At 50.5% G+C, this 12,035-nt stretch overlaps 1 protein-coding gene across 1 annotated transcript in view; it reads right to left on the bottom strand.

Moving 5' to 3' along the window:
* The window catches only part of RIPOR2 (RHO family interacting cell polarization regulator 2), a 139,049-nt gene that overhangs the window by 60,137 nt on the left and 66,877 nt on the right, over positions 1-12,035 (bottom strand). The window contains 6 exon segments of the mRNA XM_055124317.1: positions 1,462-1,515; positions 2,905-2,928; positions 7,857-7,935; positions 9,954-10,109; positions 10,892-10,983; positions 10,985-11,019. Coding sequence (XP_054980292.1) covers positions 1,462-1,515; positions 2,905-2,928; positions 7,857-7,935; positions 9,954-10,109; positions 10,892-10,983; positions 10,985-11,019 — 440 coding nt within the window.

Below are 12,035 nucleotides of genomic sequence, written 5' to 3'. Positions count from 1 at the left end.
ATGGACAAGCTGGACGAGAATTTGGGCTTCTGACCCCTAGTAGAAAGATCTGCTCTAACCTCCTGTCACTCAGAAGAAAGGCTGATGGTTAGCTTGAACACTTTGTTTGTTTATAGGTCACATCCGGTGATGCACAGGGGTTACTCCTGGCTCATGCACTCAGGAATTACTCCTGGCGGTGCTCGGGGGACCATATGGGATGCTGGGAATCGAACCCCGATCAGCCACGTGCTAGGCAAATGCCCTATTCACTGTGCTATTGCTCCAGCCCTCTTAGCTCGAACACTTCTTACTGCTCCTGCTGGTATTTAACTGCTCCCTCCCTAAGGGCCAGTGTTCTAGGTCCCCCGGGGATGTCCTGCAAGTGCTCTGAACCAGAGGGAGAGTCCTCCTTACCCTAGGTTGCTGTTCCTCAGGGAGCCCTTGGTAGCATCCAGGGCTGGATATCTGGGACCCTGCTTGAGGGGGACGCATCTAGGGGTGCAATGAAGATGCAAAGGCACCAGGAGATGGGACCATGCGAAGAAGAGCAGGTGGAATGAGAGCGTGAGAAAGACTTAGGGAGGCCCACGCTGGCTGTCCTGAACTGCTCCTCTGCCCTTCATAAAGGAGTTCAGAGGGTGTCAGGGCGGATATGGGACTCAGTTGACAACTGGGAAACTTCTGCAGGGTCAATTCAATTAATTAATTAATTCATTCATTCATTTTAGGTTGTGTTTTTTTCTTAATTGAATCACGGTGAGATTGATCCTTTCAAAGTTGTTCATGAATGCATTTGTGATACAGTGTTCCAACGCCCATCCCTCCACCAGTGGACATTTCCCAGCACCAGTGTCCCCAGGTTCCCTCCCATCACCCCCCACCCCACCCCCTGCCTGACTCTATGGCAGGCTCTCTCTCTCTCTCTCTCTCTCTCTCTCTCTCTCTCTCTCTCTCTCTCTCTCCCTCTCTCTCTCTCTGTCCTTTCGGGCATTGGGATTTGCAATATCGATACTGAAAGGTTATCCAGTATATCCCTTCACCAACTTTGAACACTCAGTTCTTGTCCAGTGTGATCATTTCCAGCTATTATTGCTATCCTGGGCCCTTCTCTATCTTACCTACCCTCTGCCCCTCTCTCCCCCCGCCACACACACACTCACTTGTGGTTGATTCCAACACATGACCAGTCCTCCTAGCCCCTGTGTTCCCTGGCCATGGACTGCAAGGTCTAACCACATGAGAGGGAGACTGGAGCCACGGCGCCTGCTAATGTGGCAAGGACCGAGTCCGTGTTGGTGTAGTGGGACAGTAGCTGCAGTCAATCACTGGGCTCCCCGTCCTCGCCTTCCCCACCTTTCCTGCCTGTTGGAGGACTGAATTGCTAATCTCTTAGGAGTCAATGAGACTGAAGTTCTCCACGACCTCGGTGCTATGCTCGGGCCAAGGTGTATGGACACAAAGACAACAGGAGGCAGTTACCTTACTGATGTGGAACTCCAGGCGCCTCATGTACCTTTCGATGGTTTTGATTTGCTGGAATGAAAAGAAGTTCATGTAAGCACAGCTGTTTAGAGTTGACTTCCCCTACCACCGCGAGGATTTCTTTTTTGAATATCTCATATCCAAAAGAGTAGCAAAAAAAAGGCTAACTATTTCCCCTTCTAACTTTGTTGCCATCTCAGTGATTCCCTAATATCAGTTTGGAAAGGATTCTTTTCAAAAATATTGAGGGGCTGGAGCGATAGTACAGAGGGCAGGGCGTTTGCCTTGCACGCAGCCGACCCGGGTTTGATTCCCAGCACCCCATATGGTCCCCCGAGCACCACCAGGAGTAATTCCTGAGTGCATGAGCCAGGAGTGACCCCTGTACAATGCCATGATATTCTGCCGTGAGCTTGACTGCCATTGGAATCCTTGTTTTTACTATCAAGGGAGATCGATAGAATAGAATTTACTGGATTGCTAGGCCAGAGCAATGGTACAGTGGGGAGGGCATTTGCCTTGCACAGAGATGACCTGGGTTCAATCCCCGGCCTCCCAAATGCTCCCCTAAATAATTCCTGAGTGCAAAGCCAGGAGTAACCCATGACCCAAAAAGCCAAAATGTTAAAAAAAAAAAAAAAGAACTTGTTGGATTGCTAACAAAATAGAGCAGAACATTTGGAGTAAACTTATAGTCCAACATTATTGTCTTGCATTTTTTTTCAGTCTCCAGAGAAACCATTTTTCTCCCCACATCTTAGTGTCTCTGAAATGTAGGTGAGTCTTATAACTGCTACTGCCTGTGCCTGCTCCAAGGTAATCCTAGTGGCCCGTGCGTCATCTCTTCATGGAGTGAGAGTGCTATTACATGTACCACACTTAATTAGCCCTTGAAATAGCTTCAAAGAAGATGACACCATGACTCAGCACTGACACACTCAGACATTTGGAAAGAGTGCAGCAGCAATGTTTATAAAACACATCCACACTGAAAACAGACCTACATGCTTTGTCACTAATATAATTTTTTTTGGGGGGACATATGGAAAATTCCATAGAACACAAATTTCAAGGGGGGGAAGTGAACTGATTCAAGGTTTAACTTGAATTATTTTTTCCTTGGAGGCATGCCAAACAGTGGTATTTTCTAATCAAAGGTGTCTTTAATTTTAAAGGCTATAGGTTTATTTAGCCAGAACACAGGTAAGGACTTGGGAAATCAACCGACTAAGATTTTCCAAGCATTTGGGAAATCAAGAGACTAAGAAATGCTACAACCCGGTGGCATGTTCCTGGAAGTGACCCCAAACACACTATCAGAGCGTTGGTCATCTCATTGGGCGATGTATGAATTTCTCTAGGAGTAGAAAAAACAGTTCTCTATGATTTGACCATAAATAAGAAAAAAATTACTGACCTCTACTGAAATGGATCACTTACCTTGTCTAGTTCATATAGCACACCCTAAAATGGAAAGAAATATCTGGATTAAAACACAGCCTCCTTAGAACTCACTCTGACTCCAAGAGAGGCTTAGGGGGGACGTGTCTACATTCCTAGTGAAATAATGATGCATTCTACAAAGCATTGCCAGGGTTTTTGACATTCACTTCAGAAAAGTGAAAAAATGGGGCAGGAAAATGGCACAGCAGTTGGGGTACTTGCCTTGCACATGGCCAACCTGGGTTCAATCCCTGGTACCATATCTGGTCCCTTGACCCAAAAACACATTATCGGAGTGTCGGTCATCTAATTAGGCCACATATGAATTTTTGGAGTGATCCTGAGTACAGTCAGGTGTAAGGCCTGAGCACCACTGAGTGTGGCCCATAAGCAATAAAAAGAGTAAAAAATTGTGGTTCAATAATAGTACAAATGTAAAAACATACAAGAAGAATAATATCTATGACCAGGAAAAACAGGGGTTAGGAGGACTGGTCAATGGTTGGAACTAAGCACACGTGTGTGTGGGGATGAAGGTAGGTAAGAGAGAGAAGAGACCACTACGACTATAATAGCTGGGAATGATCAGGTTGGACAAGAGCTGAGGGTTGAAAGTAGGTAAGGGGGATGGGATGAACCTCACCCAAGAGCAGACTGGCAGGAAAACCAGGTATTCAGGAACCCGTGACTGAGATCTCCAAGCCCACTCGGATCGGGTCTGGGCCTCCTCCACCCAGCTCCCCAGTTTTTCAGCAGCTTGGCAGTCATACCCACAAACTGCCCTGGTGCCATGCAATCTCATCAATGACCAAGATCCAGAGACTGTAAACCAAAACTCTCAGAAGAGAACGACACAGAATTTCCTGGACATTATATTTTATCCATAACAAGCAATACAAAACAAATCATCTAGCATTGCCTTTCCGGCAGGTCTGAGTGGTGGTGGGACTGGTGTCAAAATATCGAAAGTAACCAATGTAGAGAGAGAGAGTATGGGGGAAATTGTCTGCCACACAGGCAGGGGAGGGGTTGGAAAGGGGTGGGGGAGGGGAATACTGGGATTTTGGTGGTGGAAAATGTGCACTGGTGAAGGGATGGGTGTTTGATGATGATTGTATGACTGAAGATCAAACATGAAAGCTTTGTAACTACCTTATGGTGAATCAAAAAAAAAAGGGGGGGAAATAATAAATTAATAAAATAAAATGAACATTCTGAATAAAAAAAGTATTGTGGAGTTCATGCCCAATTCAATCTGCTTAATCAATAGCTGATAAATATCAGTACTCCTACATTATTAAAAAAAAGTAGGTGAGGGATATTCTTGATAACCTTTCAGTATCAATATTGCAAGCTACAATGCGAAGGCAGGGGAGAAAGGGGGGAGAGAGAGGGAGAGAGGGGGGAGAGGGAGAGGAGAGAGAGAGGGGGAGAGAGGGAGAGGGGGGAAAGAGAGAGAGAGGGGAGAGAGAGAGAGAGAGAGAGAGAGAGAGAGAGAGAGAGAGAGAGAGAGAGAGAGAGAGAGGAAAAGCGCCTGCCAAAGAGGCAGGCAGGGGATCGGGGGTGATAGAGGGGACCTGGGGACACTGGTGCTGGGGTGGGTGTTGCAATACTGTATGACTGAAACCCACTCATGAACAGCTTTGAGCTTCCCTCTCACTGTGATTCAATAAAAAAGTTAAAAAAAAAATAAAGCCCCTGGGGGCGGGGAAAATACTAGTATTAATACTTTCAAGAGTAGGAACTATCTATACGTTGGGTCTCTGGGATTCCAGAAGCTTTCAAGTTTCCCTTGCTCTGATACTTTCTCCCTAAAATATTGAGAAATTCACATCATTACTTATTTACCTTTTAAACTCAATAAGGACTCTTGTGGCCCCGGAGGCAGGACAGCAGGTAAGGCCCTTGCCTGGCACACAGCCAATTCCAGTTGGCCTTCTGGAAATAGGAGCCCCTGAGCACTGCCGGGGGTTACTCCCGAGCACAGAACCAGGAAGAGCGGCTCAGCATGACAGGGCGTGGTCCAGAAACAAAAATGAAAAAAAAGAAAAGCACTCTCCACCTAAGATGTAGCGACACGCTGCCTGGACTCAAAACCACACTTCCTGATCCAACATGTGAACTTGGGATTTAGGAAGAATCCTTCAGGGCAGGGATATGCTTTCCCACCCCGTTTATCATGTGAGCTCCCATCCGGCGTGTGCAGAGGGGCCCAGGAGAACCGGCCCTCCCCCGCCCTACCTGCTCCCCGTTGAGAGGGTGTTTGTGGAACCCCAGGAGCTCCTGGCCACGCCCTCCCTTCCAGTCACCTGTGCTTCAAGGGTGCCACTGAGGATGCTCAAGGGTATCCACAGCTTGGAAGGTCACTCCCCAAGGTTGTCCCCAGGGACTGGACTATTTCTACTCAAACATCATTAGCACTTTCTTTTTCCTTTTTTTTTTTTGAAATGCCTATTGAAAACCCAGGTATTTTATTTTTATTGATTCCCATACCAATTCAATAAGCATTTACCAATTTCCCTCTAAAATTTCACAAGTTTCTAAGACATGGAAAGAAAGAAAAGGGGGCTATGCTTGAGGGCCTTTCATTCTACCACTGCAAAAGACAAAGGAAAAGATGCGTGTAAAAAAGTGTCAAGGGTAACGTGGAACGTATAGGTATGGCCATCAGCGCTTTCAACTTTTCACTCTAGAAAGCTTGCCTCCTCTTAGTCTTTGAAAGTCAACGAAATGGCGTATTCTAGCATACTGCTTGGAAAAAGAAGAAAGGGGGGCATCAAATGTCTGGCTGCACGTCCAAGGGACCTGGACACCGCCTGGGCCTTTTGATGTTCAAAACATGAAGGAGTTTGATCATTGAAAACTTGACCAAGTCACTTAAAAATCATGAATATATCCAGAATGCCTTCAGCCAGATCTTCAACTTCTCAAAGTTCATCAGGAGGACGTTACAAGCACCACACAACAGAATGTGTGGCTAAACCGAGCCCCATGGCTCGGAAGCCATGGACTTATTAAGCTAAAAAAGAAAAAAACTGGAGGGCTGGAGCAATAGCACAGCAGGCAGGGCGTTTGTTTGCCTTGCATGTGGCTGACCCGGATTCGATTCCCAGCATTCCATATGGTCCCCTGAGCACTGCCAGGGGTAATTCCTGAGTGCAGAGCCGGGAGTAACCCCTGTGCATCGATGGGTATGACCCAAAAAGCAAAAAAAAAAAAAAAACCCAAAACAAACAAAAACCCAAAAAACATCTGGAGATGACTCCTACCCAAATGAGACCCCAAGCGGCCACTCACGAATAGCTCCTCCTCTCCTGAACAGCCATGATCCCAGAGGCACACAAACCAATCTCGGAATGCAGCGGCTGCTGGCAGAAATGCCTCTGGACTTAATAGCAGAATCCCAAAACTGGGCGGCCGCTTTCGCGACCGTGCAACATCATGTGCTCTTTGTTACCAACAATAGAAAACATACAATCTAATGATGCCATTCCGACAGGTCTGACTGTTGGGGGAAAAACTCCAAATAATGATAGTGAGTTTTCTGTTGAGAATTGAATGTAATCAAAGTAAGGAGAGAGTAAAGTGAAAATCATCTGCCACACAGGCAGAGGGGGAGTCGGAGGGGGGTATGCTGGGGTTCTTGGTGGTGGAACATGTGCACTGGTGAAGGGATGGGTGTTTGAGCATAGTATGACTGAGACTTGATCCTAAAAGCCCTGTAACTGTTCTCACGGTGACTGAACTAAAAAATAAATTAAAACAAAAACAAAAACAAATAACATCTGGAGATGAAGCAAGAGTTCTGGGTTTCATATCCTGTCCCATGAAATTCGGAGAATGTCAGCTTTTCAGTTCCTTATATTATTTACAGGGGATGGGGGTGGAGGTATAGGGAGTCCGTTGAGAAAGAATTTTTGAAGGGCCAGAAATGTGGTTGATTGGTACAGCACATGCCTTGAGTGTGGGCAGTCCTGGGTTTAATCCAAGAATTATCCTCCCCTATTTCTGATTACCAAGTTTATCTGCAAAAATGTGACTGAAAAACAGTAAGAACAAAGCATGAATAAGAAATTTAATGTGGGCCGGAACGATATCACAGTGAATAGGGCATTTGCCTTGCACGAGGTGGGCCCAGGTTTGATCCCCGGCAGCCCACATGGTCCCCTGAGCACCCCCGGGGGTAATTCCTGAGTGCAGAGTCAGGAGTAACCCCTGAGCATCACTGGTGTGACCCAAAAAGGAAAAAAAAGAAAAATAGAAAAAGTTTAACACATCAGGAAGCAGATATTACTTCTGTCCTTGCATTCGTTTTTCTTCAAGGTTCTTTGCTGCTCCCAACCCCAATCAGTGAAAAGAGATATTTAGAAAAAGAGAGAGAGAGAGAGGGAGAGAGAGAGGGAAAGAGAGAGAGACAGAGAGAAAGGAAGAGAGAGGGAGAGAGAGGGAAAGAGAGAGGGAGAGAGGGAAAGAGAGGGAGAGAGAGGGGAGAGGGAGAGAGAGGGGAGAGGGAGAGAGAGGGAGAGAGAGGGGGAGAGAGGGAGAGAGAGGGAGAGAGAGGGAGAGAGAGAGGGAGAGAGGGGGGAGAGAGGGAGAGAGGGGGAGAGAGGGAGAGAGGGAGAGAGAGGGAGAGAGAGGGAGAGAGAGAGGGAGAGAGGGGGGAGAGAGGGAGAGAGGGGGAGAGAGGGAGAGAGGGGGAGAGGAGAGAGAGGGAGAGGGGGAGGGAGAGAGGGAGAGAGGGGGAGAGGGGGAGAGGGAGGGAGAGAGGGAGAGAGGGGGAGAGGGGGAGAGAGAGGGAGAGAGAGGGGGAGAGAGGGGGAGAGGGGGAGGGAGGGAGAGAGAGTGGGAGAGGGGGAGAGAGAGAGGGGAGAGAGAGGGAGAGAGAGGGGGAGAGAGAGGGAGAGAGAGAGAGGGATCTTGCTAACATGCTAATGGCTGGGTGTACCTACCAGGCGTGAGTTCCTCTTCATATCTTTTAACTGCGCTGTCAGCTTGTCCAGCTCTGTCTGGTGAAGCTCCAGGTACTCACTGCAGAGAGAAGAGACACGTGAGCGCTGGGCTGGCCGCTGGGGCCGGCGCTGGGCTTCTGCAGGCAGGTGAGCGGGACAGAGAGCGCTCAGGGCCGGGAACAGGATTCCATGGAGGAGGCCTAGGTTCAGTGTCTGGGACTACAAGGTCCCCTGAGCACTGCCAGGAGCATTCCCGAGCACTGAACCAGGAGCAGCCCCTCAGCACCGGCTGGGTGTGGCTCCAAATACAAACACCAAAAAAAAAAAAAAAAACCCAAAAAAATCTGAGTGTCTGGAGATTGTACAGCGGGGAGGACTCTTGGCCCGAGTGAGGGCAGAACTGATGCCATGACCGGCTACCGCCAGCATCAAGTCCCAACCAGGCACTTGCAGTTTCTGGTAACCTCCTCGTTGAGTAATGTGCCGAGATAAGGAATTGGGCCGTAGGGTCTGGCCAGTCATGGGGGGGGGTCACTGTGGCCTCCTTAGAAACCGTTACTGACCACTGTTTCACGGCTGACCACTGCTGTAACAGGGCCCTGCTGAAAACAGACCCGTGTATAAACTGCTCTTAACCTGAACCCTACACAAACCGCTGTGATTGGAGTCGGGGTCCTTGTCAAGACTCCCCTGCGTTGGGTGAGACTTGGACCCTAGCTCGAGCTAGTCATGGCTCGGGCTAGTAGTAAAGTTCCTTCGCTTTTGCACTGTCGTGTGTGGACGTGGTCTCTCCGCAGTTGGGGATCCGAAAGTCTGGCATCCCACTTGTATGCGGCCAACCCTCGTTCAATCCCTGGTACCACATATGGTCTCCTGAGCACTGTCAGGAGTGATTCCTGAGTGCAGGGCCAAGAGTAAGACTTGAGAATGACCAAAACCAAAACAATCGCCCCCCACACCCCAACAAAAAACCCCAAGCAAATAGCAAATGGTAAAACTGAACCTCAGGGAGTGGGCAGAGCTGGTGAGGAGAGGCTGTATTTTCCCAATTTCTCAAAACTATTTATTTTAATGTTATGGCTTGGCTACGCCTGGCAGTGCTCAGGGCTCCCTCCTGGCAGGGCTCAGGGGACTAGATGCGGTGCTGGGGACTGAACTGCGGTCGGCTGCATTGACGGCAAGACCTGACCCACGTATTAGTCCCCCTGCTGGCTCTCTCCGACACCCCAGAAGCTGTGGCTCTGCATCTCGGGCTGTCAAGACGGGCCACCGGGAGGAGCCCGGTGACGCTCAGGGCACAGAGAACAGACGGGGCAGGATGGAAGAGACCGCTGTAGTGTCAGCCCTGGGGCTGGACTCCCGGGATCTAATTGAGTATGACATGGAGTACATGTCTCCACACACCCCAGGCACGTGTTACGCAGGCGAACAATCCCTGTCTTCTCCTCAAGGATGACAGAACCCCCTACAAAGCAAATGCCAGTTTGTCAAGTGAAAGCCAGCAGGACTGGGGGACATAGGAATAATGAAGGCTGGGAGGTGGAGCACGCAGGGCGGAGGGAAAGGCTGTTGGTAGGGCACTTGCCTACATGTGGCTGACCCAGGTTCGATGCTCGGCACCCCGGATGGTTCCCCAAGCCCACCTGCAGTGATCCCTGAGTGCAGAGCCAGGAGTCAGCCCTGAGCACTGCTAGGTGTGCACCAAACACAACCCTCCAACCCTCCCCCACCCCCCCAGATACCATGAATGTACTTTAAGTTTTCGGCCTCAGCAACCTGACTCCGACCTTGATTACGGTGCAGGAATAAACGACAGAAAATGGGCATTAAAAAATAAAATGATAGGGCTGGAGCAATAGTACAGCGGGCAGGGCGTTTGCCTTGCATGCGGCTGACCCGGGTTTGATTCCCAGCATCCCATATGGTCCCCTGAGCACCGCCAGGGGGTAATTCCTGAGTGCAGAGCCAGGAGTGACCCCTGAGCATCGCTAGGTGTGACCCAAAAAGCAAAATAAAATAAAATAAAATAAAATGATAAAACTCTCCTCTGCCCCTCCACCCCGCCCGCCCTCGAGAGAGCCAAAGTTCTGCTCTTACTCCAGTCCGTTCTTCAAGGCCCGGTAGACCTCTTCCACCCTCTTGGGCTGAGGCTCTTTGGGAGGGCTGCTGTTCTTGTGTCCTAAGTTGTGCATCTTCTTCAGTTTGGCCTGAGGCTTCTTGAGAGCCACGGGATTCTCAATGAACGAGTTACACCTGTGAGAGGAAGGGAGCGACGGTGAGCGTGCGCGGGCATGTGGAGCGGGCCAGGCACAAGCAGGCGTGCCCACGGGGTTGGCACAGGTCAAAGGGCAAGGGCCTTCGGAGGGTCAGACCAGGCCAAGGAACCCCCGAGTGGCCCAGCTCCCTCCCTGTCATGCTCCTCCCGGGGCGCCCCCAGGTCAAGGCTAGATCTGGGCCCCCCCGAAAGCCCGAACATGGAACTTTCTTTCCTCGGCCGGGGCGGGTGTGACCGCTCGGCTCCCATCACCGTGCTCAGGGCAGCCCGAGCCACAGGCTCGCTTTCTCCCAAACGGCCTCTGCCGTCTGCATGAAAGGGGACCGCCGGCACACCGAGGGGTGGAGCAGAGCAAGCTGCCGAGTCTGCGGGCGTTTTCTTGGCAGGAAAAACGCTCGGCCGTGGAAGAGGAAGGACATTTCATTCTGGGCTCATATGTCTTTCCACGTAGGGGGTGAAAACAGCATGTCTGTGTGCACGTGTTGTGCATGCATCCATGTGTGCATGTGTACATGCATGTATGTGTGCGTGTGTGCACATGCATGTGTGCACACTTGCCTGTGTGTGCATATGTGTGCGCCTGTGCATATGTGCATGTGTGAGGACTGGTGTGCGTGTATGTGTATGTGTGTATGCATGTGTGCATGTGCGTGTCTGTGCATGTTTGTGCATGCATGTGTGTCTGTGCATGTATGTGCACATGCGTGTACAGGTGTGTATGTGCAGGGTTGCCACCCAGGACCCCCCCCAGAGCACTTGCCTGGAGCGCCTCTCCTGCAGGCCGCTGAAGCCCGCGAACGACTGGCTCCGGATGATCCCATTGGGCCCTCCGGGCGAGAAGGACTGTGACCCCCACCGACATCATGTCCGGGAGCGTGGCCGGGAGTCCTGGAAGACAGGGAGCAGACACGTCAACAGGGAGGCCGGGGTCACCAGAGCTGGATTAGGGGCGCTCAGCCAGCAGCTGCCCACAGACAGGGCGGGTGGGCCCGAGCAGCAGCTCTTGGGCAAGGAAAAAGGGCCCCGAGATGCCACACAAGTCCAGTCACTTTAGGGGTCCTCCAGGGATTGGCTTTCTACCTTTTCCTTTTATTTATTTATTTATTTGGTTTTTGGGTCACACCCGGCAAGGCACAGGGGTTACTCCTGGCTCATGCACTCAGGAATCAACCCTGGCAGTACTCAGGGGACCATATGGGATGCTGGGAATCAAACTTGGGTTGGCCACGTGCAAGGCAAATGCCCTACCTGCTGTGCTATCACTCCAGCCCCCTATTTATTTATTTATTTATTTATTTATAGTTTTTTGAGTCACACCCGGCAATGCTCAGATGTGAGCAGTGTGCAATGCACACTCCAGGCTGTGCACTCAGGGATGCCTCCTGGCAGTGCTCGGGGGGGGGGGGCATATGGGATGCTGGGAATTAAACCCGGTTGGCTGCATGCAAGGCAAGCGCCCTCCCCGCTGTGCTATCTCTCTAGGCCCTCCTTTTAACCAGCAGAACTCAACCAACACCGAAGAACCGCAGAATATTTACTGCCCGGACCCCCAAGGCCACCGCAGGACACACACACACACACACACACACACACACACACACGCCAAGGGCAAGTCCTGGCCATGCCTGTCCCTGCCTCCTCTCCAACCCCAGCAGGGGGCCTGCTGGCTGCACCCCAGAAATCAGGCAGTTACTGGAAGCCTCATGGCTGTAGAGAACTGACTTAAGTCTGTTCTGAGAGAGAGAGAGAGAGAGAGAGAGAGAGAGAGAGAGAGAGAGAGAGAGAGAGAGAGAGAGAGAGAGAGTGGGAGAGGGAGAGGGAGAGATATGAGGGGAGAGGTGGGGAGGAGAGAAGAGGACAGAAAAGAAGAGGAGAGGACAGGAGAGGAAAGGGAGGGGAGAGAA

Source organism: Sorex araneus, chromosome 2 (assembly GCF_027595985.1).
Source record: "Sorex araneus isolate mSorAra2 chromosome 2, mSorAra2.pri, whole genome shotgun sequence".
Lineage (NCBI taxonomy): Eukaryota > Metazoa > Chordata > Mammalia > Eulipotyphla > Soricidae > Sorex > Sorex araneus.
This window is presented reverse-complemented; position numbering and strand designations above follow the sequence as displayed.